This window comes from Canis lupus, chromosome 27, assembly GCF_011100685.1.
Source record: "Canis lupus familiaris isolate Mischka breed German Shepherd chromosome 27, alternate assembly UU_Cfam_GSD_1.0, whole genome shotgun sequence".
Classification (NCBI taxonomy): Eukaryota; Metazoa; Chordata; class Mammalia; order Carnivora; family Canidae; genus Canis; species Canis lupus.
Genome location: NC_049248.1, coordinates 34,942,950 through 34,968,626, shown reverse-complemented (window position 1 = coordinate 34,968,626; position 25,677 = coordinate 34,942,950). Strand labels below are relative to the sequence as shown.

The following is a 25,677-nucleotide window of genomic DNA, read 5'->3' as shown; positions in this document are numbered from 1 at the left end:
AAAATTTTTAAAAAGAGAATCATCATCAAGGGGTGCCTGGGTAGCTCAGTTCGTTAAATATCTCACTCTTGATTTCAGCTCAGGTCATAAGCAACACATCAGGTTCCCCACTGGGCAAGGAGCCTACTTAAGAGTCAGTCTCTCTCCCCCTCTGGCCATCACCCCCTCACCCCCTCTCCTGCTCTAAAAAAATAATAACAATAATTTTTAAAAAAGAATCAAGAAAAAAAATGAGCACCCTATGACTAAGAAATACCACCACTGAGTATATATTGTTACAGGATCTGTGTACCAGAGTCAGATAAGGTTGATCACTGCAAAACTTTACATTTCTAGAAAATGTGTACACATTTAAAGTGAAATATCTAGCTACTAAAATACATGTACAGTACTTAAAAGTATAATTTATCAAAACATTTTAATTAAAATACAGACTTTTGTCCCTCATCTATGTGTGGTTAACTCTGGGGCATGAAAACACAAAATGCAGATTTTGTTTTAAACTTTACACATGACTGGTACATTTTATGATTGCTCTTATTTGGAGATCTCTGAGTGGCTCAGCAGTTTAGCGCCTGCATTCAGCCCAGGGCTTGATCCTGGAGTCCCTGGATCGAGTCCCACATCAGGTTCCCTACGTGAAGCCTGCTTCTCTCTCTGCCTGTGTCTCTACACCTCTCTCTCTCTCTCTCTTTAATGAATAAATAAATAAAATCTTAAAAAAAAAAGTTATGATTGCTCTTATTTTCTCTCTTCTCTGATGGAATTACAATCCTGGCATTATGGCCATCAATATCTTTACACAATCTACAGGTATCTAGTTTGTAATGTACTTTTACCATACCTCTATTCTTTTTACAAAATGGCAGTATCAGAATAAAATGCTTTATTGTTACCTCAATTACTCTTTAGGGGTGCCTGTGTGAGTCAGTCGGTTGAGTGTCTGACTTTTGATTTTAGCTCAAGTCATGATCTCAAGGTCCTGGGATGGAGAGTTGGGTTCCCTGCCAGAGTCTGCTTGGATTCTCTCCCTCTCCCTCTGATCCTCCCCCAACTCTGTGCCCATGCATATATGTGCTCTCTCTCTTTAAAAACAAAATTAGGGATCCCTGGGTGGCGCAGCAGTTTGGCGCCTGCCTTTGGCCCAGGGCGCAATCCTGGAGACCCGGGATCGAATCCCACGTCGGGCTCCCGGTGCATGGAGCCTGCTCCTCCCTCTGCCTATGTCTCTGCCTCTCTCTCTCTCTCTCTCTCTCTCTGTGTGACTATCATAAATAAATAAAAAATTTTTTTTAAAAATTTTAAAAAATATAAAAATAAAAACAAAATTAAAAAATAAATTACTATATTTTCAGAATAAAGAATATAAAAATAGTAGACACAATATAAGACTAAAAAATATATAATAGTGGTATTGCTCACTGATAGGGCACTCTTTCTTTTTTCTTGATTATTCTTTTTAATCCGAATTTTTATTTAAATTCCAGTTAGTTAACATATAGTGTAATGTTGGTTTCATGTATAGGGTTTTGCGATTCATCATCTACATATGACACCTGGTGCTCATCATAGCAAGTGCCTTCCTTAATACCTATCACCCTTTAGCCCACCCCCCTGCCCACAAAAACAAAAGCAAAAACAAAAAACAAACAAACAAAAACCTCAAAAAGATATTGACATTTTACTAAGACTAAATAGAACTTGATTGAACAAATAATTAGCATCCACCAAAAAAAATTTTTTTTAAATATCAAACCGTACCAGTAAGGCCCATGTCAAATTATTAAACATCTTTCATCCTTAAGAAATCTATATACTTAGGGAAACAGGAGTATAAATAGAATATTCCATATGCAACCTTGTACTGTTAGTAAAACAAAACAGAAGACACAGTTTGAGGATTACATACAAACGAAAAGAAAGAATATTGGACTATAAAGAAGGTAAGTCTTAAACTGGATCTTGAATTAAGACAAGAGAAATGGGAAAAGATAATCTTTTCAGCAACCTTCTGATTAGCAGCACATGTTGGTTATGACATCATCGACTTCAGAAACTGACCCATCCCACAACTAGCACCAATCAGCAAAACTTAAGCAAAGATGCTCTCTCACTAAAGTGATTGTGTCACTTACCAGGTAATCACTAATCTCTCATTAGTGGAGTCTCAGTAGTACTCCAGTAAAGTGCTCTGATCCAAAAGGATATGAAAACTGAAGAACAGAACTGAAAAATGGAAGGACCCTCTACACTACAATTAGGGAGAGAACAGAATCAGAATTCACTATACAGAATGTAGGCTTCAGGGCAGCTCCGGTGGCTCAGCGGTTTAGTGCCGCCTTCAGCCCATGGTGTGATCCTGGAGACCCGGGATCTAGTCCCACGTCAGGCTCCCTGCATGGAGCCTGCTTCTCCCTCTGCCTGTGTCTCTGCCTCTCTCTCTCCCTCTGTTTCTCATGAATAAATAAATAAAATCTTTTAAAAAAAAATGTAGGCTTCATTTAGAAGTTTGCTAATAACTAGTTCAAGATCATAAAACTAACTTGCATTCTCTTATGCCATATTCATTAGAGAATATGTTTAATATACCACCATGGTATATTAAATCCATAAAGAAGTAAGCCTTTCTTTGAGCACTCCAGAGAGCCAACCATTATTATGTTGACTTAGCTGCCAGCTAAGAGAATAGGGAGGGCTGGTATTCTCAGTGAGAGTAGCCTAGAAATTGAGAAAACAGGAAGTCGCAGGCAATAACCTTCTGTCAAACCATTCACACTTGGAATCCACAGGCAAGGCAATAGATATATTTTTTTACCTTACCCCAACTGGTTATAGTAGCAGCTTAGACTGAAGAATAACTAACTGCACACTACTCTCTTTTCAGCTTCCAGTAGTAAATACACTCAGGATAAACACACACACACACACACACACACACTAAATACACTCAGGATAAACACACACACACACACACACACACACACACACAAGAGGCAGCCTGGGTGGCTCAGTCAGTTAAGCAACTGCCTTCAGCTCAAGACATGATCAGGTCCTAGGATCAGGTCCTAGGATCAGGCCCCACATCGGGCTCCCTGCTTGGCAGGAAGTCTGCTTCTCCCTCTGCTCCTCCTCCCACTTGTGCTCACCTGCTGTCTCTCAAATAAAATAAAATCTTTTTAAAAACAACAACAAAACTGGGCAGCCCGGGTGGCTCAGCGGTTTAGCGCTGCTTTCAGCCCAGGGCCTGATCCTGGAGACCAGGAATCGAGTCCCACATCAGGACTGCATCAGTCCCACATGCAGGCTCCTGCATGGAGCCTACTTCTCCTTCTGCCTGTGTCTCTGCCTCTCTCTCTGTGTGTCTCTCATGAATAAATAAATAACACCTTTAAAAAAAAGAAAGAAAGAAAAACAACAACAAAGCAGAATAAAATAGCTTTTCCTCCTCTCCAAACTCATTCCTTTCACTATTTTCATCAGTAACTATTCTGATAGTGAACCAAGGTTAGTGAATAGCAAAGTCACATATGACAACATACTCTGAATGAGTATTAGGCATTTATTTGCATTGGCAATTCCCCACCTAGAATACTTTTCTCCAGGAATCTGCACGGTTAACTTCTTTGTCCTTCAATACTACCTTCTTAATGTAACCTATCTACAAGATCCCCCTAAACTTTGCTATTATTTTCATAGCACTAATCATCTAAGATACTATATAACTTATATTTGATGCGTATTATTGGTCCCTCACTATTAAGTATATGAACTATATGAAAGGGATCTCTATGTTCTTCATTGATTAATAAGCACCTAGGACAATTTGCACAACTTGAACATTCCGTGCTCAAAGTTCATAGAGTCAGTTTATTAATGCTGGTAATATGTTCCTTTAGATAAATGACTGCCACATCTCTACTTCTATCCTGACTGTTCAAGAGGACAGCTCACAGACATCTGCAACTCAACATGCCAAAAGTTCTTCATATTTCTCAGAAGCCTGTTTCATCTCCTGTCTTCCCCACTTTAGTCAATGACACCACCAGGTACCCAACAGCCCAAATCAGAAGCCTGAATCATACAAAGACTCAAAACTTTTCATATCTATTTATTAAATCCAGTTATTTCTATCACCTCACTATGTAAATATCAGATGCTCCTCGTCCAGCTATTGGACTCCTCAGTAGTAAAACACTTGGTCTCCCTGCTTCTCACCCTACAAATTGTAGCCAGAATATTCACTCTGATAAGACACCTGATTTAAAAATCCCGGGATCCCTGGGTGGCGCAGCGGTTTAGCGCCTGCCTTTGGCCCAGGGCGCGATCCTGGAGACCCGGGATCGAATCCCACATCAGGCTCCTGGTGCATGGAGCCTGCTTCTCCCTCTGCCTATGTCTCTGCCTCTCTTTCTCTGTGTGTGACTATCATAAATAAATAAAAATTTAAAAAAATAAATAAATAAAAATCTCTGTGGTTCCTCAAATACTGAAGAATGAAGATTCATCCTTAACCTTAAAAAGGCTTATTTATGACCTTGCTTTTGCCTTTCCAGCTTCACCCACACCATTTCCCCAACAGTGTAGCATACTTTTCCTCTGACTACTATATCTTCTTATCTGCCTTTCACCCTCTACTCTTCCTTCAGGATCCAACTTAAATATCAGCTTTTCTTATATTCTCTACAAAGAACAAAGTTGTTCTTTCTCTGGGTTTCTTAAAGCACCCTGCTATAATAGTACTATATAAATAACATCACATGCAATTTACTTTTTTCCTACTCCTCCCAAACTAAACACCACCACAAAGGCAATGACTGTGTACCTCTCTTACTCCCATTGCTTAACAAGTTAAAGGTACTTATTAAATATTGGCCAAATAGACCTATTCATATGACCACCACATGAGCCATTCTGGGGAACCTAAATATTGATTTGTACCTTTTAATTATAGGTCTCCCCTCACTACCTGAAAATTCACCTTATGCTACTTCACTTTTATGAAAGAACTATTTCAGTACCTGTTTTCACCAACCAAAAGAAATCCAAAGATTTTTGCTTTTACAGAGTGTTAATTGACTCTTTCGTTAATGCCATTCAGCTTATGAAAGCTTATGGAGAGTTGGGCCAATCTGTTTTCAAAAAACTTGTAATAAGCACTATTAACTTATAGCTCCCGTGGCTCCTAGATGGCTCACTCTGTGGAGCATGGGATTCTTGATCTCAGGGTTATGAGTCTGAGCCCCACATTGCATGCAGAGATTACTTTAAAAAAAGTAAAATTAAAAAAAAAAAAAAAGATTATGGCTCCTACTACATTTCTCATGACATTAATGCCACTTCATTTTTGAGAAGGTTATTAATGAGAATCCTTTAGCTCTAACCCCTATAGCAGTGTTTCGGTTGCACTTTAGAATCATCTGAAGAGCTTTAAAAATACAAATGCTTGGGCCTCATTCTCTGAAGCCCCTGTATATTTGGCCTGGGGTGGAATGCTTTTTTAAAAATCTTAAACTTGGGCACCTGGGTAGCTCAGTCAGTTAAGTGTCTGCCTTCAGCTCAAATCATGATCCCAGGTCCTGGGATGGAGCCCCAAGGCGGGTTCCCTGTTCAGCCTGCTTTTCCCTCTGTCCCTTCCCCTGCTCATGCTCTCTCATTCTCTCTCTCTCAAAATCTTTTTTAAAAAAATCTTAAACTGGGACGCCTGGGTGGCTCAGCGGTTTAGCGCCTGCCTTCGGCCCAGGGTGTGATCCTGGGGTCCTGGGATCGAGTCCCACATCAGGCTCCCTGCATGGAGCCTGCTTCTCCCTCTGCCTGTGTCTCTGCCTCTCTCTCTCTCTCTGTCTCTCTCATGAATAAATAAATATAATATTAAAAAAAAATCTTAAACTCAAATAAATAAATAAATCTTAAACTCATCTCCTTGAGCTCAGTATGAGATCCATTGACCTTAAAGGAAGGTAAACATATTACAGACGTCCTAAATTGAAGCAAGAAGCTTTTAAGGACTGACTTCAACCTAGAAGCTAGATAATACTATTCTTTATTGGAAAATGTTTAAAATTCCAGACAACTAAATTAAAAATGAAGTCTAGAACTCCTAAAGATCTATGAAAAAACTGATGCTAATTAAAATGGTCAAAATAAAGCAAAATATCTATTAAAATTAATCACCATTCCATGCTCAGTGAGATAAATGTAGGATATGGTAGTTAAGAAACCCAAGAAATTTTAAATAGAGACTTGAGAAATTATTTAAATGTGGATGAAAGAAAGGTAAAAGAATTATGGAAGATGTGCCTGAGAAAGATGGAACTGATCAGAACGGAAGATTTGTACTGCAGAGGAATGGAAAGTTAGCCTGCACAGGAATTCAACAAGTTTTCATTTCCTCCCCTTTGGTAGATATTATCTCTCTTATTCCAGATAAAGCACAGAGGCTCTGAAAAACTCAGAGCCAAAGCCTGAAACCATTCAGGTTCTGCATGACTTTAAATCCTAAGCCGTTTCCATCATATCACATTGCTTCACAAACTTAACAGGCAAATATAGAACACATTTAAAGGCATTAAATGCTAACAACAACAAAAAGGCAAGCAACTAGAGGAGAAGCTCACTGCAGGCTTTTAAGTCTAGAAATAAGGTGTGGGGGGAAAAGGTCACTCCAGATTTACCTGGCAGATACAAAACAGATTAAAGGAGAAAAACACTTAAGGGAAAGGAGACAACTGATTGCTTCATAATCACTATCTAACTTACAGTACTATATTCTCTACTAGTTTCATAAATGACTTTTCAGTGCTTTAACAATACCTCTAATATAAGCCCCACTGTACTGTATTAAAAATACTTAGGGGATTCTTGATTGTTCAATGTAAGTGATTAACTGAAATTATAAAAGTAGACAAAAATACCAGATATTCACCTATATATATGTTTACAAATCGAAATCTTACTTCACATCTGGATAAAGGTCACAATCTTAACTGCTCAGCCTTCCAGTCTCAGCTCTCCTCTCCATTCCACCTTTAAAAAAAGGATACTCAGTTAACTTTGCTAATACATCACCCTTATCTGAGGATTCCCTAATCAAGAATCCAAATTGTTTCACACCAATTAACTGTAACAAATCCAAACTCCTCTGCCCTCTGTACAACCTATTCTATCCTCTTACCCAAACTCCTATTCTCTCCAGAAAGATCATGCATGTGGACCTCCTCACCGTGCCACAAAGTAACACACACCACTCTAAAGTTGTTTGATGCATCTCCAAAACTAGAGGACCTCTTTTTATTCGCTCTTCCAACTTCAAATCATCCATGAGGACCAAGCTCAAAATCCAGTATTCTCAACAATTCTAAGCCTTGCCACGCTAAAACAGATTCCAAACCTATGACACGTGGCCCAGGGTTCTTTAGATTTTTTGTTCATTTTGTTTGGGGTAATAAGATGTTATTCTACTGACAACACTTAAAAACTGCGAGATAGCACTTTCCAAAACAGTATTTCCAACTGTTATTGAAAAAAAACTACCTGCTCTGGCAAGACTGTTATCATACTCTCACACAGCCACAATCAGCAGAAGCTAAGCAGCAGCTGACCACCTTCCAAAGGTTCCTACATTTTAAGGTCAGATGATGTCAACTGCTCAGCTTCCGTCGGAGACTGTACCTGCAGCGGTTGCAACCAAAAAAATACCTGACTGCCTATTGGTCACTGGAATTACAAAAATAAACAAGACAAATCACAGCCTGTGCGCCCCCCCCCCCCCCCCAGCCTCGCTTAGTGCAAAAGGCAAAGACCAGCAATCAATTAGCATACAGCGTGGTAAGTGCTAAGAGGAGGAAAATAGAGGCACTCAGAACATAGCAAGGGTTACCTAACTCACTCTGGGGGATTTTACAAAGTGCCCCTCGCAGAAAGTTAGAGGGAAAGTGGGACCCTTAATAGGGGTGGGAATGATCCACAAAGAGGGAGAAGAAAGGTCAGAGCAATCCAATGCCAGAAAGAGAGAAAAGAACCTCCACAAGGATCCAGGGGAGAGGAAAAATATTCTTGAAGAAGTGAAATCAGTTCAATACAGGTAGAGCCATCGCTTCGCCTGAAGTGCAGGTGTCCGAGAAAAGCGTCAGGGGGAAGGGCAAGAGGCAAAAGCCAAGTGTTAGTTATGGTCAGGAGATGAAAGAATTTCCATTACAGCGGTAGCCTATGTCAGAGTTCGTTAAGCAGGGGATTGGAGACTTCAGAGAGCTCAGCTGTTGTGCTGAGGGGTGAACCGTGTAAGAAAAGGAGGGAGAGGGCCGCCTGGGTGGCTCGGCGGTTTAGCACCGCCTTCAGCTCAGGGCGTGATCCTGGAGACCGGGGATCGAATCCCACATCGGGCTTCATGCATGCACGGAGTGAGTGAGTGAGAGTGTGTGTGTGTGTGTGTGTGTGTGTGTGTGATGAATGAGTAAATAAAATCTTAAAAAAAAAAAAAAAAAAAAGGAGGGAGAAGCGGTGATAGCCTAAATCAAAGGAGAGGGACTACGAAGCAGCAGGGAGATGAGGGTGCAGCACAGAAGACCAAAGGGGCTTACATCTTGGGCGGTAATAACCCAAAATTAACGAGGATGTGAAGCGTGGTAGTTTTGGGGGGCGGGCCTCTAGGTTCCCCGGTGGATGTGGAGGCACTCGGGCCTCTCAAAGCTCAGCCGCGTCCTGGCTGCGCTTCCTTCTCTCTAGAAGGCGTCGGCTTCCACCTGCATTGCTCGTGCAGGCTCCAGGAGGGGCTCCGGCTCCCAGGCTCCCAGGCTCGGATGAGAGGCCTGCTCCGTGGGTTGTGCTGGTGGGCCCGCGCGTATAAACCACCTCGGCACGAGTCTCTCATTTTTCTGTGGGAATCATTGGGCCCCTTTACCTCCTCTTAAGAGAAAAAAAAAAAAAAAAAAAAAGCAGAGTGTGCCCATTACAGGTTTACAGGACGGGTAAGGGGCCGAACTGCTCCAACATCTGTCCGGACCAACTCAAGAGGAGTCCTTCTGGGAATCCAAGTTGACCTTGTCTCCCCCGACTAGACTGAGATATCCGCCCGGAAAAAAAGAAAACCTGTTTCACACTTTTTTTTTTTCCTTTTTTTGGTAGCGCTCAAAGTGCCTACTGCTGAACTTGGTACATCGGACCCATGCTTGAAAGGTACCGACGTCCTAAGTGATCTTGGGTCTCTGAAGTTAACCCTAGTTCGGTCTTCCTTCTGCAAAAGGCGCCACAGAGAAGCAAACCTGCGCGTCTCAGACTCAACAGTTTCCTTTATTCCAAACTCCGCGGCGTCCCTACAGCCTGCACCGCAAGAGCAGGAGGACTGCACGATTCGAACGCAAAGGGAGACCCCGGGTCCCGCCACGGAAAACGCCCCCCGCCCGCCCACTCCCCTCGGGCGCAGCAGCCCGCGCGCGTCCGGCCCCGTGCACCTGGAGGAAAGGTAAACCGCGCTCACCGACTCTGGGCCGCCGGGAGACCCCGCGAGTGCGCTCGTCCGCTCGCCGCCTCGCTCCCGAGCGGGCACTTCCGGCGCGCGCGCTGATGACGTCAGCAGCGGCGCCCGCCCTCGGCCCGCCTCCGCCGCCGGAGTCGAGCAGCCGCCAGGAAGAGGCGTTGCTGTCGCTGCCTTCTAGTCCCCCCCGCGGCTGACCCCTCCCGGGACCCGTGATGCCGAGGCCCCGGCGGGGGACGAGGAAGAGTCCGGGTTGAGCCCCAGCTGAGGCCGAGGGCTCGCGCTCTAGTCTCCCGGGCCCGCCCCACCTAAAGGTAAACGCCTCCTCAGCTGCGGCCTTCCTCTCAGACCCGGCCGCGAGAACGGTTTGCCCCCCGCCCCCGCCCCCCTTTCTGCTCCGGGCCGTGTCACGCTGCCCGCCCTCGCGGTTCTCACCCGCACGGCTCACGCAGAGTCCCAAATGGGAAACTTAGGAGGCGCTGAAGTCCTCAAGTTCTGTGAAAAAATCCCGTGAAACATCCCAAGCTGTTTCCCGGTTACGCCGCGAATCGGCATGTCTTTCAGTCAAGACCTTGCCATTCGTGATGGCGCATACCCCCCGCCTCAAATACACACCACACACAAGCTTTTTATTTATTTATTTTTTAAGATTTTTATTCCTGAGAGACACACACAGAGAGAAGCAGAGACACAGGCAGAGGCAGAAGCAGGCTCCACGCAGGGAGCCCGACGCGGGACTCGATCCCGGGTCTCCAGGGTCACGCCCTGGGCTGAGGGCAGGTGCTAAACCGCTGAGCCACCCAGGGATTCCCACACACACACACAAGCTTTTTAAATGGAAATGTGAACCTTGTCGAGTACGCTAGAACCTTCACGGATAACCTGCCTTGTAAAATACGCTGTAAAAATTAATTATAAACTATACGTTTGTGAACCGAAAAGGCATACACAGGTCAGTATCTTTCAAGGCATGGAAGGAATCCTATTCATATAGTAGAATGTCTCTTGGTTATTTACCAATAATATGCAAAATCGGTGATTTGAAAGAACTTTGCATCACTAAAAAAAAAAAAAAAAATCTGAGGCTAGAACTTTCTCTTAACACTACTGCAAAGAAAAGAATATTAAAACAACCCCAAAAGTACCCCAAACCAAAGCATGAGTGAAAGTGAGCGGTTAAGGTTCTTTCTGAGCTAGCAGGCTCTTCCTAATGTGGTAGGCAAGGTATGAAAAGTTTTCAAAAGCACTTTTTTGCTCCCAGCCTGAGGGAAGGTTAAGCGAGGCCTCAGAATTTTTTATTCATCTGTTTAAAACTAATTTAAAATAAAAAATAAATAAATAAAATAAATAAAACTAATTGGACCTTCATACCATCATCCAGCACTGTAATGGTTAAGGACAACTTGAAAGAAGGACCAGAAAGCTCTTTTTTTAAAGTGATATGTGGGGGAAAGAAATTTCTTAATTCACCCGGCTGGAGTTGTTTTTAATCCTAAAATGTGAGGACTTTGGTGTATTGAATCTGGCATATTTAAGTTAAGGATTGTCTACATTGGTTTTGCTTGGAATGAAATATATCTCGTTTAAATTGCTTCTGGGTTTGTTTTCCTTTTTAGAAATGAGTGGTGGATTGGCCCCAAGTAAAAGCACAGTGTATGTATCCAACTTGCCCTTTTCCCTGACCAACAATGACTTATATCGGGTAAGTAGCTTTTAGTACAGTTGTCTACTGAATTCTCTATTTGAGGTACAGATGTATCTTAAGCAAACAGTTCTCTGGCAAAATTCTTAATTGAGCCATCGATAGCAAAAACCTCCATTGTGAGTAGCCTGGGTGGCTCAGAGGTTTAGCGAGGCCTTTGGCTCAGGGAATGATCCTGGAGACCTGGGATCTAGTCCCACAGTCGGGCCCCCTGCATGGAGCCTGCTTCTCCCTCCGCCTGTGTCTCTGCCTCTCTCTCTCTCTCTGTTTCTCATGAATAAATAAATAAAATATTAAAAAAAAAACAACAACAAACCTCTATTGCAAACATAAGTTAAAAAAGAAAAAGACAGTTTTGTAATATCCAAAAAGAGTTTACAGTGCTTTCATAGAGAATAGCAAATTCTTTATAAACACAGAAGACACAGCTTAGCATAATGAAGTTATACGAAGAAAAACTTGTGATGGGCTGATTTTTCCTGCTTGCTTGTTTTTTTTTAAACTGGTAGGGTAGGGGTTTTGGAGGAAAGGGCTGATAAAAGCAAGCAAATCCCTTTACTAAGTAACCCTCAAATTCTGAAATAATATTTTAATTTATATATATGGCAGAAACTTAACGTTTAATGTTTTCAATTCAGGATAGGGATAAGGGGGAGGAGGGGCAATCCAACATCTTTCACCCTTTTACCTTACAGAGAACAAAATTTCCTGCTGTCCCTGTCCTGCAGATGAGTGGTTGAGAGGAACTGGAAGGAATGACATGAATCCTTCCTTCCAAGTGTGCCCCCTTCTCTCTGCTTCTTTGGGTAGATGTCAAATTCAGAGATGCTGCATAGGTGACACATAGTATTTGATTAATTACTTAATTGAGATAGCCTGAGTCTCACAGAAGAACCAGAGAAAATGAACTTTAGCTTCTTTCTTTGTATCAAAATAGAGATGTCTGTATTTATTGAACACTTACCATATGCTGAGCACTCTTAGAGGTACTAGGAGCACATCAGTGAACAAAAAGGTGAAAATCCATCTTGGCATTCATCACATAGCAAGATAAAACAATGTGGAATATAAAAAAGTCAACTTTTTTGAATATTAACGCTAAGATGCTAGATGCTAAGGAGAAAAAAATAAAGGAGGTTATTAAGTGTCAGGTTGGAAATGGAGGTAAAATTTTACATGAGCTGTCTAAAGCCCTTATTGAGAAGGCAACTTTTGAATAAAGACCTAAAGGAAGTAAGAGATAGCTCTGTAGATATCTGGGGGAAAAGCATGTCAGACACAGAGTAAATCAAGTGGAGAGAAGAGGAAGGGCAGTCAGAGGGAGGCAAGCCTACACACAGGTGCCTTGTGGGGCCTACAAAGATAGATAGTAAAGAATCTGAATGAGAAGCCATTAGAAGGTGTTACGCAGAAGACTCTTGGGGTTCAAGATTCAGTGTTGCTAACATTGCTGTCGAGTTATACTACATTCCAGCATTACACTGCCTAATCATAAAACTCAATTTTTTATTATGTATATTAATATTTCTGAATGACCTTCCTAAGACATAAACAATTAGCATATAGGTAGTGGCTGGAAACAGAAATAGATGAGATTATTTAGGTTGAAGATTTAGAAGTAAAAGGGAAGATCGGGCCAGCTATAAAGAACCACCAATGTATTAAGGGTAGACAGAAGAAGGGAGACTGATGGGAATGGATTTTATTACAGAAGCTTTTTTGTTTTATGTTTTGTTTTATAAGTGGTCTAAGGATCTGTCTTCTGAAACAGTGATCACTTGATGGAGTTGGCTAGGAATAATGACATTCCACAATACTGATACTTGAAGCATGTGGTTTCTCTGGGGCCGTGGTGGGGTTAATAATTGCCATGGATATACCACAGGAACAGCAGCTGTACAGTGTATATGCCTTCAATCTACCACACATAAGGAGTGGGATTTTTTCCCTCTGTTTACATTCTTTTGTTAGAAATTTAGAAATTGGGGCAGATACCTATGACTCCAATAACAAAGATATGAATAGTCTAGTCACTAAATATATATATATATGTATATATATATATATGTGTGTGTGTATATATATATATACACACACACACACACACACACATATTTATATATATATCTTCTAGGGCCTGCTTTAAGGAATAAAGGCTAAAATTTTTCACAAGCTTTAACAAAGAATGTGGTCAGTTTATACAACCTGAAAATTTAATGTTTCTTATTATTTAAAATTAAATTGTAAATTATTATGTGATCTTTTGTTTCAGATATTTTCCAAATATGGCAAAGTTGTAAAGTAAGTATTCACATCAAGTTTTGAAACCTCATTTAAAAGTTTATCTGAATTTACTTTTCCATTCTTTCAAAGATTTTATTTTTCTTCAGTAAAGCAGATATTTGATATAACAAAGAAAAATACTACTGTTAACATTTTTGTCGGTCATTTTTCTGAATATATAAACATGTATAGACAATTCTTTTTAAAGACTCAATTCTATACATGCAATTTTGTCTTTTTTTTAACTGACATTATACCATAAACACCATGTACTTGAAAGATACATCCTCATATCTAATTTCATGATATGCCTTTATATACCATAATTTATTTAAATAAATTCTTACCATATTACTAAGAACTAAAATCAACTCTGCTATCCAATATAAAACATAAATTAAAGGTTCTGATTAGATACATACTTTGGAATTAGAAGGTGTGTTATCAAGTATACCATAAGTGGATTTCATTTGTCAAGTAAAGAGAATGTAAAAAAACAACTGTTATGATGCATATAACATGCAAAGTGCTTATGCAAAGTGCTGATAAATAGAAAACATTCTCTGCTTTCATAGAAGATTTAGAGATCATTGGAAAGACTGGAAACATACAGAAATGGTAGGGATGATATCATTTGGGGCTGAGAGTTACGAAAGGATAAAAGGAACTTCTTATATTTAATTTGCTATTTTAAATCAATCATGGACCTATATTATGGGGCAAAGAAGTAAAAGCAAGGTATTATTGCCTTTCTAACTATCTTATAACCAATATATTCTGGTATAAGTTTGAAATTGTATTTATAATCCTAAGAATTTAGAGCATATTTATCTTGGCCAGTCAGGATTTTTTTTAGCTTTGGATAAATGGTAAGAAAATCACCAAAAATGCTTCTAGGTAAATTTTTGGGTCTTCAGAATTTTGAACAGTCATTATTACCCATCAAAGCACTAATAATGATATGTAACAATAGGCACATAAATATGCTAGGTGTCATTCTAATCTTACATGTATTACTTCATTAACTTCTCACAACTACCTTTTAAGGTAAAATACTATTATTATCCTAATATTATAAATAACAAAACTAAACCACACAATAAACTTAAATATATTGCAGTTAGTGGTGACAAGATTTGAAATCTAACAGTTTGATTTCAGAGCCTGTTCCCTTAATCATACCATTACCCTTTCTTGGTTTTTCTCATCTGTCAGAATCTCTGAATTAATTTCCATACAAACATATAAGTATAAATCACAAGAATGCTATAAAGTGAAAGACAAGATTGTGTCAGGTTTGATCCGGTTGATAGTGAAATGAAATAGGCCAAGGCAAAGGTGGGTTGAGGCAAGCTTTTTGATGGAAGTGCTCTCAGAGCCAGGTTCCAAGGCCCCCAAGGGAGTCAGACTGGGGAGGTCGTGGGTAGGGATAATACAGGAAGGTTTTTATAGGGAAGGATAGGGTGGCGCCGGTATAGGGTGATAGCTGCTTATGTCTGTATATGGCATGGGGCTAGGTGAGGTTCGGTTTCTGTTTCCTGCATAGGTCCTGTTTTCCCATGATGACGTGTCCTTGGGTGGCCTCTGCTAGTGGCAGGAAAGTCCCGAAGCGAGGGTGACAAGATGGAGGGTCTGCCGCCATTTTGTTGGTGCCTCCCAATCTTTTTGATCCCCCAGGCCCAACAATAAGCACCTTTAAACAGGGAAGACATGATCTAGTTTGGATAGTCAGAATAGGCTTACCTAAATCAGTATCCTCTGAATTAAAACCTAAAGGCTAAGTAAGAGTTAAGTAGGTAAAAAGAATGGGAAGAACATTTTAGGTAGAGGGGATAGCTTGTGCAAAGGCCCTGGGGCAAGAGAAAATAAAGTCAAATCAAGAAACAGAAGGCCAGTATAACTAGAGATGAATAAACAAGAGAAAGAAAGCACAAAATGGGTCTAGAAACAGAAGCAGTTTCCTAATCTTGCTGCTTGGCCATGTTACAAGATATTTGATTTTCATCCTAAGAATACCAGGAATTCACTGCTATAGAATTTTAAATGAGGGAAGAACATGACTTGAATTTTTAGAAGCTTATTCTGGTTTCGATGTAGAGATTAGATTAGAGGCAAACAAGAGTAGATGCTGGCAGACCAGTCAAAAAGCTATCATCATAGCCTGGGCGAAATGTACACTAAGAAGATGGTATAGGTAGAGAAGTAGACCCAGGACAGATTTGAGAGATGGTCAGATGATCAGTAGGCTTTAAAATGGATAATACTTAATGATGTACTTTGTATGTAAGGGTTATGTGAATGAGAAAGGGGTGTTCTGTATGACACTCAGGTTTCCCAGAATAGTGTCTGTTTCAGATTATGTCTTTAAATGAGTACATCCCCTACCAGAGACTTGGGAGTCATCCTAGATTTGTACTTAAAAATCTCTGGTGTAATTATGTTTTCTGTTACCATAGAAGATGTTTCTATCAAAGTCGTGTATTGTCATTGGTTTATCAGTCTCTTTATCTCTAGACTCTAAGCTTTTTTCTGCAGGTAAAAAACAAAAAAAGGTAAAAACTTTAATTATCAGTGCTTAGTGCCTGGGCTTGAGGCTAATGGAGTGACTGTATCTGTCTCTTTGTTTTAACATACTGAGCTAGGCATAATAGAGATTACAGAGGCAACCTTAAAGGAATTTATATTAAAATGGGTCAGATGAGGTATTATTTATACATAAACAGATTTCAGTAGAGACTAGCAGAAAAGAAGGGAAATTATTTCCAGTTGAAGATGTTAGAGAACTGACATGTTCTGAGCTCTGAAGAATGGGTAAAGTTTTGATGGGCAAAGATTAAGAATTGAAAGAAGATAGAGGCCATGTGAATGGAGGCACCAATTTGGAGAAGTACAGACCATGCTTCATGAACATTGAGTAGTTTGTTGTTGCTAGACCTCAGAGTTTGAGAGTGAGAAGTACTGAAAGATGAGGGAAGAGGGACCCAAGTCATAAAGGATATTGGTTCAAGACCAAAGAATAGGCAAATTGAAGAACCAAAGATTTTTGAGCAGAGGAGTGACATGATTTTATTTACACCATAAGTGGAGACTCTCTCAGTAGCATGAGAGCATTAACATCAGGGGAACAAGTAAGAATACACTGTTGGAACAACAGTGCCATTGTGGACAAGAAAAGCTGTGGTAATGAAAAAAAGATAAGAGACATCATTAATTGAGAATGAGTTTAGAAAGCTAACACTTCTGAAATAGTACTTTAGAAATAAAATGATTAATGACTTTGACTGACCTTCACAAATACCACGAAAATTCAAAAAGTTAAAGTAATGATTCACATTTCTTTGAAAATTGATTGAAAACTTTCCTTCATATCCTCAACTGTGGTGACTCTAAACAAGTTTGTCAAGTGCTTCCTTCCTGGAACTAAGCCCAATGAATAAATAGGTTCAGTCTTCTAAGAAACTAAACTATGTTGCCCATTTTCCCATAAATTATTTCAACTTATGTTTCCTTTTTGAATGAGAAAAGTTGTCCCTTTTCTTAATATAGTAGCATCTTTTTACCAGTTTAATTACAGTGATTATTTAAGTACCTATACCTAACTCCAATTAAGATAAATTTTAATGTGAAATATGTTAAAATATCTGTTTACTTGTGTCCTCTTGTCTGTTTTCCTGTTAATTCAGGTTTTAGAAAATTATTATGCTTTGTCTTGAATGTTGTCTTTTTTTTTTTTTTACTATTTGAAAATAACTGCAAATTTAGAAAAAGTTGCAGAAATAGTAAAGAACATCAAATATCCTTTACCCATATTCACCTGTTGGTAACATTTTACCCCATTTACTTCATCATGTGCCCTCTCCTCATGTGTGTTGGTGTATGTGTATTCACGTGTATATGTATGTATTTGTATACACACGTATGTGTGTGTGTACACACACAGTTTGTTTTTGTGAATTATTTGAGGGTAAGTTACAAACATCATTGCCCTTCAATAGGCAATACTTTAGTATGTATTTCCTAAAAATAGGGTAGTGTATTACATAATCACAGTGTGGTTATCAAATTCATGAATTTATATTGATAAAATACTTTTATTGAATCAATCATTCATGTTCCAGTTTTGTCAGCCGACCTAATAATGTCCCATATAGAATTTTTCCCCTCTAGTACAGTCTAGAGTTAGGGATTGATTTTAAATATCCTATCTTTTTAGCCTCCTTTAATCTGGAACCATTATAAAGAATGTAGCTCTCCTTCCCCCCCCCCCCCCCATTTTGTGTTTTCTTAATATTGCCTCATGATTACATTGGGGTTTTATGTACTCTTGGCTGGTGACTGTATTTGGTGATGTTGTATTCTGAGGGTTTCATGTCTGGATTCATACAGTGTCCACGTTTCCCTCATTACCAGTCAACGTGTTGACCAATTTCTCTACTATATACTTTTTCCCCTTTGAAAGTAATAAATGGTGAGAAACACTTTTAAGACAATGTAAATATCTTATTCCACATAAGAATTTCATTTTATACCAAAAAAATTTTTCATTTTATTTAAAAGATTTACTTATTTATTTTTAGAGTGAGAGCAGAGGGAGAAGGGAGCAGGGAAGAGGAAGAGAGAGAATCTTAAGCAGGCTCCACACCCAGTGCAGAGCCCAGTGCAGGGTCATCTGACAGCCCCGAGATCATGACCTGAGCCAAAATAAAGAGTCAGACACTTAACCGACTAAGTCACCCAGGCGCCCAAAGATTTCATTTTAGATGTAGTATTTGTTCATCAACAAATCATCATCTTGCCTGATCCAGTTTTACTATGATTGTTTGCAAATGGTGATTTTCCAACTCTAGCACTTCCCTTGACATTCTTTTGTAAGCAAAAACCACCCCTTTACCCCCATTTATTAATAATACGGACTTATAAATTCCTACTTTTTCCTGTGGTTTATAATACATTATTGTACTTAATTATTTTGGTTCTCAAATTGTCCTAGATTTGGCCAATGAGAACTTCTTTAAGCTGGCTTCTGTACTCCTGTGCACCATCATTTTTTTAAAGTACATTTTTTTAAAGATGTTCCAAGTTAATCAAGTACCTACCCTATCCCAGCCTTGGAAGCAACCATTTCTCTGACGAGCCCTGTCAAACATTGATTTTTAAACTGCATTTAATGACGTATGATGAGCAAGCGTCACAAAGACAAGGGATGTATAAGGAGTGAAGAGAAAGAATAGGCTCTGTGCTATTATCATCATCCCTATCACTTAGGTACCTTGGATGATATGATTAAGAAACACAGAACTAGAGATTCTTATAGGCGATAAGGATTAAGGAGTGCACTTGCTGTGATGAACACCAGGTATTGTATGAAACTGCTGAATCACTATATTGTACACCTGAAACTAATACTACACTGTATGTTAACTAACTGGAATTTAAGTTAAAACTTTACAAAGAGAATATTAAGAATATATTTAGATTCTAAAATCTAGGAAAAAAAGTAAATCATTTTACTTTTTGTGTAGAAAAGAATACCTCAGTTTTGTTTTTTTCTGCAGAGTGAGGACATTAGTGGAAAAGAGGAATTCTATTTACTCTTCAAGATTTTGTTGTCTTTGTAATCTCTACTTCATCCTTCAACCTCTGATTAATGTTTGATTTTTCACATACTCCTATCATAGCTGTGCTCATTTTTGTTAAATTAGTATCCCATTTTCTCATTTCCATTCTTCTTAATATCCCATGACTTTGAAGAAATAGTTGATTTGTCAACTGTATTGATTTCTCTTATTCTATAAATGTTTTGCTAACCTTTTTTGGGAACACTTGAATTTTCCAAGTATTTATTAACATCTGTTTTATTTATTCCTGCCTCATTTTTAACTGGCTATTTGTTTATGCTTTAAGGGTTACTATAATGAAAGATAAAGATACCAGGAAGAGTAAAGGGGTTGCATTTATTTTATTTTTGGATAAAGACTCTGCACTAAACTGTACCAGGGCAATAAACAACAAACAGGTAAGCCATTCATTCCCAACAAGATTTTTAATCCAAAAGCCTTTGTGCTTATCCAGGCCAAAAATGTGGGGATGCAGTGGATTATCAAGTCATGGATATCAGTAGACTTTGAGGGTATTTAACTTAAAAGAGATCAAAACTATATTGGTTCCCAAAACACTGACAGAACCTCAGGAGTAAGAATCTATTCTACAGGGTGTGATTTGTCCTACCTGACTAGGCAATTGCTAAAGTAATCTAAAATAAAATGAAATTGAAAGTTTAAGGAAATGGAATCTAGTTAACTGTAGTTTTGTTTCAATGAAATACATCCTTCTGCATTTATACATTTTTCTCTGGTTTAGTTATTTGGTAGAGTGATAAAAGCAAGCATTGCTATTGACAATGGAAGAGCAGCTGAGTTTATCCGAAGACGAAACTACTTTGATAAATCTAAGTGTTATGAATGTGGGGTAAGTATACCTAAAACTTAATGTGATTTTCCATCATTTATTTGGAAACTAAATAATTTTTCACATCAGCGTTTTATTTGTGGTCTCTAAAACTTCTGGCTGGCTAAAACCAGATTATAAAAGTTGTTTTACTTTGGGACTCTCAACTCACTCTAAGTAAATGCCATTGAAATGTAGTATGTAAAGATAACCTGAGTTAGCTAATATAGAGTGGTGTTGTCTCCAGTTTCTAAATCTTTGAAAACGATTAACCTAAAAAGGACTAGACTAATTAATTATTATCTTGGAAGATTCAGTGACCCATAAATTTTCGGGTTAATGGGATATTGCTCATGCCTGTAACAGTCTGCCGATGTTTAAGCATCACAGTTCAACATAAACATATGATCGACCTATCCTACTTAGGATAATGTGTTTTAAAAGCTATCTTTTTTTCTGTTAATACTGCTAATGTTTGTAACTGAACTATCCCCAAATTTTCTTAACCTGGTTCTTATACTTTATCATTACCAGTTTAAACTTTTGGTGATTAGGAAAAATATATAGCCACTGAACAGTTTTGCACAAGGCCCTTAAGCATTATGGTATCAAAAGAACCATCAGTCTGAGACTCGCTTTTGTCAGTTTCCAACATGCCTCTATAAAGTGCTTAAAAAACAGGGTCAAAGGTATTAAGGGAGCTGGGTAGAGGATTCTAAGAGACATTTTACTGGCTACAAAATCAAATAGAAGATACAAAGAAATGGGGTCATTTCCTTCACTGCCACCCTCTACCTCTTACGCCCTGAAAAGATCTATAGATAAACAGACGGGTAGATGGATGGTGCATTCTGTCAATTCCTGTGATTCTAACACTCCTTAAGATAACGGTTTAGAAACTGTGTTCCAGAGTTCTAAGTTTTGTTTAAAAAAAAAAAAAGGAGGGGATCCCTGGGTAGCTGAGCGGTTTAGCGCCACCTTTGGCCCAGGGCGTGATCCTGGAGACCCGCAATCGAGTCCCGCTTCGGGCTCCCTGCATGGAGCCAGCTTCTCCCTCTGCCTGTGTCTCTGCCTCTCTCTCTCTCTCTCTCTCTCTCTCTCTCTCTCTCTCTGTGTCTCTCATGAATAAATAAAATCTTTAAAAAAAAAAAAAAGGGAATGGAGGAGTAGTTATGGTCAGATAGATTAGTATGTATCCTCATATTCACAGTAAATAACATTATCTAAGAAATCTTGGATGTATCTATTAATCTGCAGTTTTAGTTTATGGATCCATAAATGTGTTATACTTTATACATTTTTATATGTTTAAATTCCTACCATCCCCAAAATATGTTTGCATTTATTTAGCCTGGTTTTCCCTTAAGTTACTTCATTGTAAAACTATTTTTATATATGAAATATGTTGACATTATTCCAAAAGCAGTTTGGAAAATGCTGTGTAAGTGCATTTGCTTAGCATTTCATTAACATTAACATCTCTTAGGTTCAACCATGTCCCCAGTATCACAGTCTGATACTTTCTAAAATATACTTGAAAAGCGTGATTATTTTTCTCTTCTATTGTCTAATCCTAGTTCAGTCTCTCCCCACACCCTTACTCTTACATATTATTCTTCAGTGTATTTAATGAGCTGATGTTCAGATTATAGTTCATTGTCTCATGTTTTACAACTGAACCGTGTTATGGCTCATTATAATTTATGACTAGTCCAGCCATAAATATAATTCTAATTAGTCTAGTAGCCAAATTAAAAAAAAAGAAACAGGCAAAAATTAATAATATCTTTTGTTATCATAACCCAGTATATATCCAAAGTATTATAATTTGAACATGTAATTAATATTTTCAAAAATTATTTTACATTCTTTTTTTCTTCTTGTCTTCAAAATCCAGGATGTATTTCACCCTTACAATGCATATCAATTCAGACAATTTCTCAGTAGTCACAAGAGAATTAGTGGCTACCATAAATGGACAGTGCAGGTATAATCTAGATATGAAAGGAAGAAAATGAAATTAATAGGAAAAGTGAGGAAGACTTTAAATTTTACTTTTTTTAAAAAAGATCTATTTATTTGAGAGAGAAAAGGGGGGTAGAAATGAAGGGAGAGTGTGTCTTAGCAGACTCCGTGCTGAGCATGGAGCCCAACAAGGGGCTTGATCTTACGACCCTGAGATATAACCTGAGCCAAAACCAAGAGTTAGATGCTTAACCAACTGTGCCACCCAAGCACCTTCCTTTAAAAAAAAAAAGAAAAAAGATTTATTTATTTGAGAGGGAGAGAGTCCATTTGTTTTTAAAATGATGTTAAGCAACATCATAGGGCAGCCTGGGTGGCTCAGCGGGTTATCGCCACCTCTGGCCCAGGGAGTGATCCTGGAGACCCCAAATCAAGTCCCGTGTCGGGCTCCCTGCATGGAGCCTGCTTTTCCCTCTGCCTGTGTCTCTCATAAATAAACAAATAAAATCTTTAAAAATAAATAAATAGTAACATCTTAAAAGTTAACAGGAAAGTTTTGTCCCTATCTTGTCAAATAATAACTTAAAATGTTTACATTTAACATGGGTGGTCCATTTAAATTTAGAATTGTTTTATGCCAGAATCTTGAGATTTAAAATGTTTGAAGGCACTGGGTGTTACACTATATGTTGGCAAATCGAACTTCAATAAAAAATATATATATAAAAAAATACATAAAATGTTTGAAGTTTTATTTTTTTTTTTAAATTTTATTTATTTATGATAGTCAGAGAGAGAGAGAGAGGCAGAGACACAGGCAGAGGGAGAAGCAGGCTCCATGCACCAGGAGCCTGACGTGGGATTCGATCCTGGGTCTCCAGGATCGCGCCCTGGGCCAAAGGCAGGCGCCAAACCGCTGCGCCACCCAGGGATCCCATTTTTAAAGTTTTATTTTTTTTTTTAAATTTTATTTATTTATGATTGTTTGAAGGAAGAATACTTTTGTTCTTAGTGAAACTACAGAAATTTTCCCTATTGTTAAGGTAGCTTATTGGGGGTTATAATATCATAATCTCTTTCTTTTAAATATCAAAGTAATAGGTTTTGTTAATTTTTTCTTCATGTATATTCCCACTGTGATGGTATTCTTTTTTTAAGTTCTAAAACCTTCAGCCTTAGGGTACCAGGCAAGTCTCTGTTAATAACACAACAAACACAGCTTTTTTCCTTTCCTTTTTTAACATGAAACAAAAGGAAAGTGGACACTTAAGTTATGCCTGTCCTAAAAATATGCTTGGAGAACGAGAACCTCCAAAGAAAAAAGAGAAAAAGAAAAAAAAGAAAATTCCTGAGCCAGAAGAAGAAATGTATGTATATCTACTCTTAGTAAATAGATTATTGTATTGTTTGTGCCTTTTCCCTATTGCTCAAGTACATTTTGATTTTTTTTTTTTAATAATTTAGTGAAGAAGTAGAAGAAAGTGAAGATGAAGGGGAAGATCCTGCTCTTGACAGTCTTAGTCAGGCAATAGCTTTCCAGGTATTAAACAGTTCTTTTAATAATGCCATAGTTGCTTTGGGTTAGTCATCTTCTATTTCTTGCTTATTACTTTATTGATCATCTCATGTTAATCTTGGTCTCTCCTCTTTACCTCTTTAGGAAACAGGCTGTTTCTCTAAGGTCTTTAGAGCAGTGTAATAGAAAAATCCCATTGGTTCTTTCTAATTTTAAGAGCCCTACAACATTTTTAATATGTTAAATTGATTTCATTATGGAATTGAACAGAAATATTTGATTAAAGTGAATTTAGCCAAACAGAGATCTTATTAAATCAAAAGATATGTTCTAACTGAAACTTCACTTTAAAACAAAGCCAAAATCCTACTTTTGGCCATTAAAGATCCTAATACAAGTATATGAAAGATTTTTGAAAAAGGCCATGTAATCTCCTAATTTTAAGTTTGTAGTCGATAAAGTACAAATACATACATTAACTTCCTTTTCCTTTTATTTAACTAACGTATTTTATATAACGTTCCCACTTCCAACATAAATGGCAAGTCGGCATCATTTCTTGTACCTGTTAATTAGTAGATGTTGCCTAGGGTAATATTGAATAACAGTGAAACTGGGACACAACTTGTGGGGGGGGGTGAGGGATTAAGAGGAGTGTCCTGATGAAGTAGAAAATTGTCTGTATGGGCTGGAGGGGGATATATTGGCATTTATGGTGTGTTTTTGCCATGTTGTGAATCAACGCACTGTAAATAATATTAAACAGATTCCTGGTTTTGTTTGTTTTCTGAATCACATTACAGCAAGCCAAAATTGAAGAAGAACAAAAGAAATGGAAACCCAGTTCAGGGGGTCCCTCAACATCAGATGATTCAAGACGCCCAAGGATAAAGAAAAGCACATATTTCAGTGATGAGGAAGAACTGAGTGATTAAAATTATATTTAATATGTAAATATCATTAAACATTTTTTTTTAAATCTTAGAGTTCGAAGTTCAGTTGGGACTAAAGACTAATTTTAGAATTTGAGCATAAAGAACACTTAGTACCAAATAATTTTTTTACTATAAAGTAGGTTCATAGGAAATTGAAAATAATTTAAAAGTATCATGTTTCTATCTTGCCTGAGCAGAGTAATAAAGATCAAGATTTGCTAGTAACCGTTAATCTTAAAACCAGTTCACTTGAATTAAAAAGGAATCTTAATACTATCATAGTATTGCTGTTGTCATCCCAAGATAAAAAATATTAAAAAGATATGTTTGAGAAACTCATTATAAAAGTTTATTCATGAAGACTGGAAAATGCTAACTGATTTATTGTTGTTAAATGTTAATAAAATTTTCAAGAGAATTTTGTTTTTAAATGTGGGTGTTTTGCCATCTTATTTCTTTTAGCTTTATCCCAACCTGGATACATCATAATTACCCATAAAATATAAAGTAAAGTAGCTTTCAAAGGCTTATACCCAAACATCGATCATTGGTCTGGTGCAACTTTGGCACCAAGTTCCAGTCACCAGAAGTTAATAACTTTTTTAGCTGTTTCTTTTCATATGTACATATATATTGCTATAGGAAAAACATATTTCTGCCACTTAATTCATAAAGGGGAAAGGGGAGATTTTTCACTCTCCTACCCCCTACCCTCCTCCATCTTCTCAACATGGCTATGTTAAAATTTTTGGTTAAATCCATATTTATTGTTTTTCTTCTATGACCATGTAAATACTGCCTACCTCTGAGTCAATGAATGTGCTGAGATTACATTTTTGTAGAGTTAAGAATTGCCTCATTTTTTCCTTTATTTCTACTTATGATTTTCTATATCTTCTGTAGATGGTTATATGGGAATGGGATTATAGAGCCTTTAATTTTCTACTTTGTATATTTCTATATTGTTTGAATGCTTTTTAATTACTAAAAGCAATAAAAATATTTCCCCTTTGAAAATTACAAAGGCAGTGAGTTCAGTGAGGAAACCAGATTAAACAATTGAATGCTGGACTCTACTTTTTGTTCCACTCATTAATTCATCAAATTTTAAAAGAAAAAATAAGGGATAAGTTCACAACAAAATATAGGTTAAGTTTATATGAATACCTTAAAACAACAGAAAGTGGGCTAGTGACATAAACAATATGTAGAAAATAAAAACTAAATGAAAATATTCTTTAATATTACTAAAGAATCTGTCACAACTAGCAAAACATTTTTTACCTACTTATAAAAAAACAGTGGTGATGAAGAGGACAATACGTGTAGTAGTGTAAACTGGCTAATTGCTGAAGGGTAG

At 38.0% G+C, this 25,677-nt stretch overlaps 2 protein-coding genes across 39 annotated transcripts in view; one reads left to right on the top strand and one right to left on the bottom strand.

Moving 5' to 3' along the window:
* Positions 1–9,564, bottom strand: part of PPHLN1 (periphilin 1) — a 147,312-nt gene extending 137,748 nt beyond the window's left edge. For 12 of the 36 annotated variants that reach the window (XR_005380046.1, XM_038577353.1, XM_038577338.1 and 9 more), the window contains exons 1-2: positions 9,473–9,564; positions 6,954–7,023 (exon numbers count right to left, since the gene is read on the bottom strand). Coding sequence is in view for 3 of the 36 variants with exons in the window: in XM_038577344.1 (XP_038433272.1) it covers position 6,954 (1 nt within the window). In the remaining 33 variants the exon portion in view is untranslated. Of the gene's footprint in view, positions 1–6,922; positions 7,024–9,446 lie in introns of all 36 variants that reach the window. The other 24 variants (XR_005380047.1, XM_038577355.1, XM_038577360.1 and 21 more) reach the window with 14 other exon arrangements.
* Positions 9,565–9,566: 2 nt separating this feature from the next.
* Positions 9,567–24,748, top strand: ZCRB1 (zinc finger CCHC-type and RNA binding motif containing 1). 3 transcript variants are annotated; one of them, XM_038577373.1, is made up of 8 exons: positions 9,568–9,783; positions 11,086–11,171; positions 13,444–13,472; positions 19,359–19,470; positions 19,815–19,922; positions 23,121–23,233; positions 23,331–23,406; positions 24,186–24,748. In XM_038577373.1, exons 2-8 carry the CDS (start codon positions 11,088–11,090, stop codon positions 24,315–24,317), a joined length of 654 nt encoding a protein of 217 aa, XP_038433301.1. In that variant the 5' UTR covers positions 9,568–9,783; positions 11,086–11,087; the 3' UTR covers positions 24,318–24,748. The 3 variants fall into 3 exon arrangements, with proteins under 3 accessions (XP_038433302.1, XP_038433301.1, XP_038433303.1); XM_038577374.1 differs by lacking the exon at positions 13,444–13,472 and having other exon boundaries at positions 9,567–9,783; XM_038577375.1 differs by lacking the exon at positions 11,086–11,171.
* Positions 24,749–25,677: the final 929 nt, after the last annotated feature.

What these genes read in the sequence shown, in the direction of transcription:
- ZCRB1 (XM_038577373.1), top strand. Translation starts at nt 11,088, where the DNA reads ATGAGTGGTGGATTGGCCCCAAGTAAAAGCACAGTGTATGTATCCAAC. An exon ending in AAATATGGCAAAGTTGTAAA is followed by an intron (nt 13,473 to 19,358) that starts GTAAGTATTCAC and finishes TTATGCTTTAAG; the next exon opens with GGTTACTATAATGAAAGATA. An exon ending in CTAAGTGTTATGAATGTGGG is followed by an intron (nt 19,923 to 23,120) that starts GTAAGTATACCT and finishes ATGAAACAAAAG; the next exon opens with GAAAGTGGACACTTAAGTTA.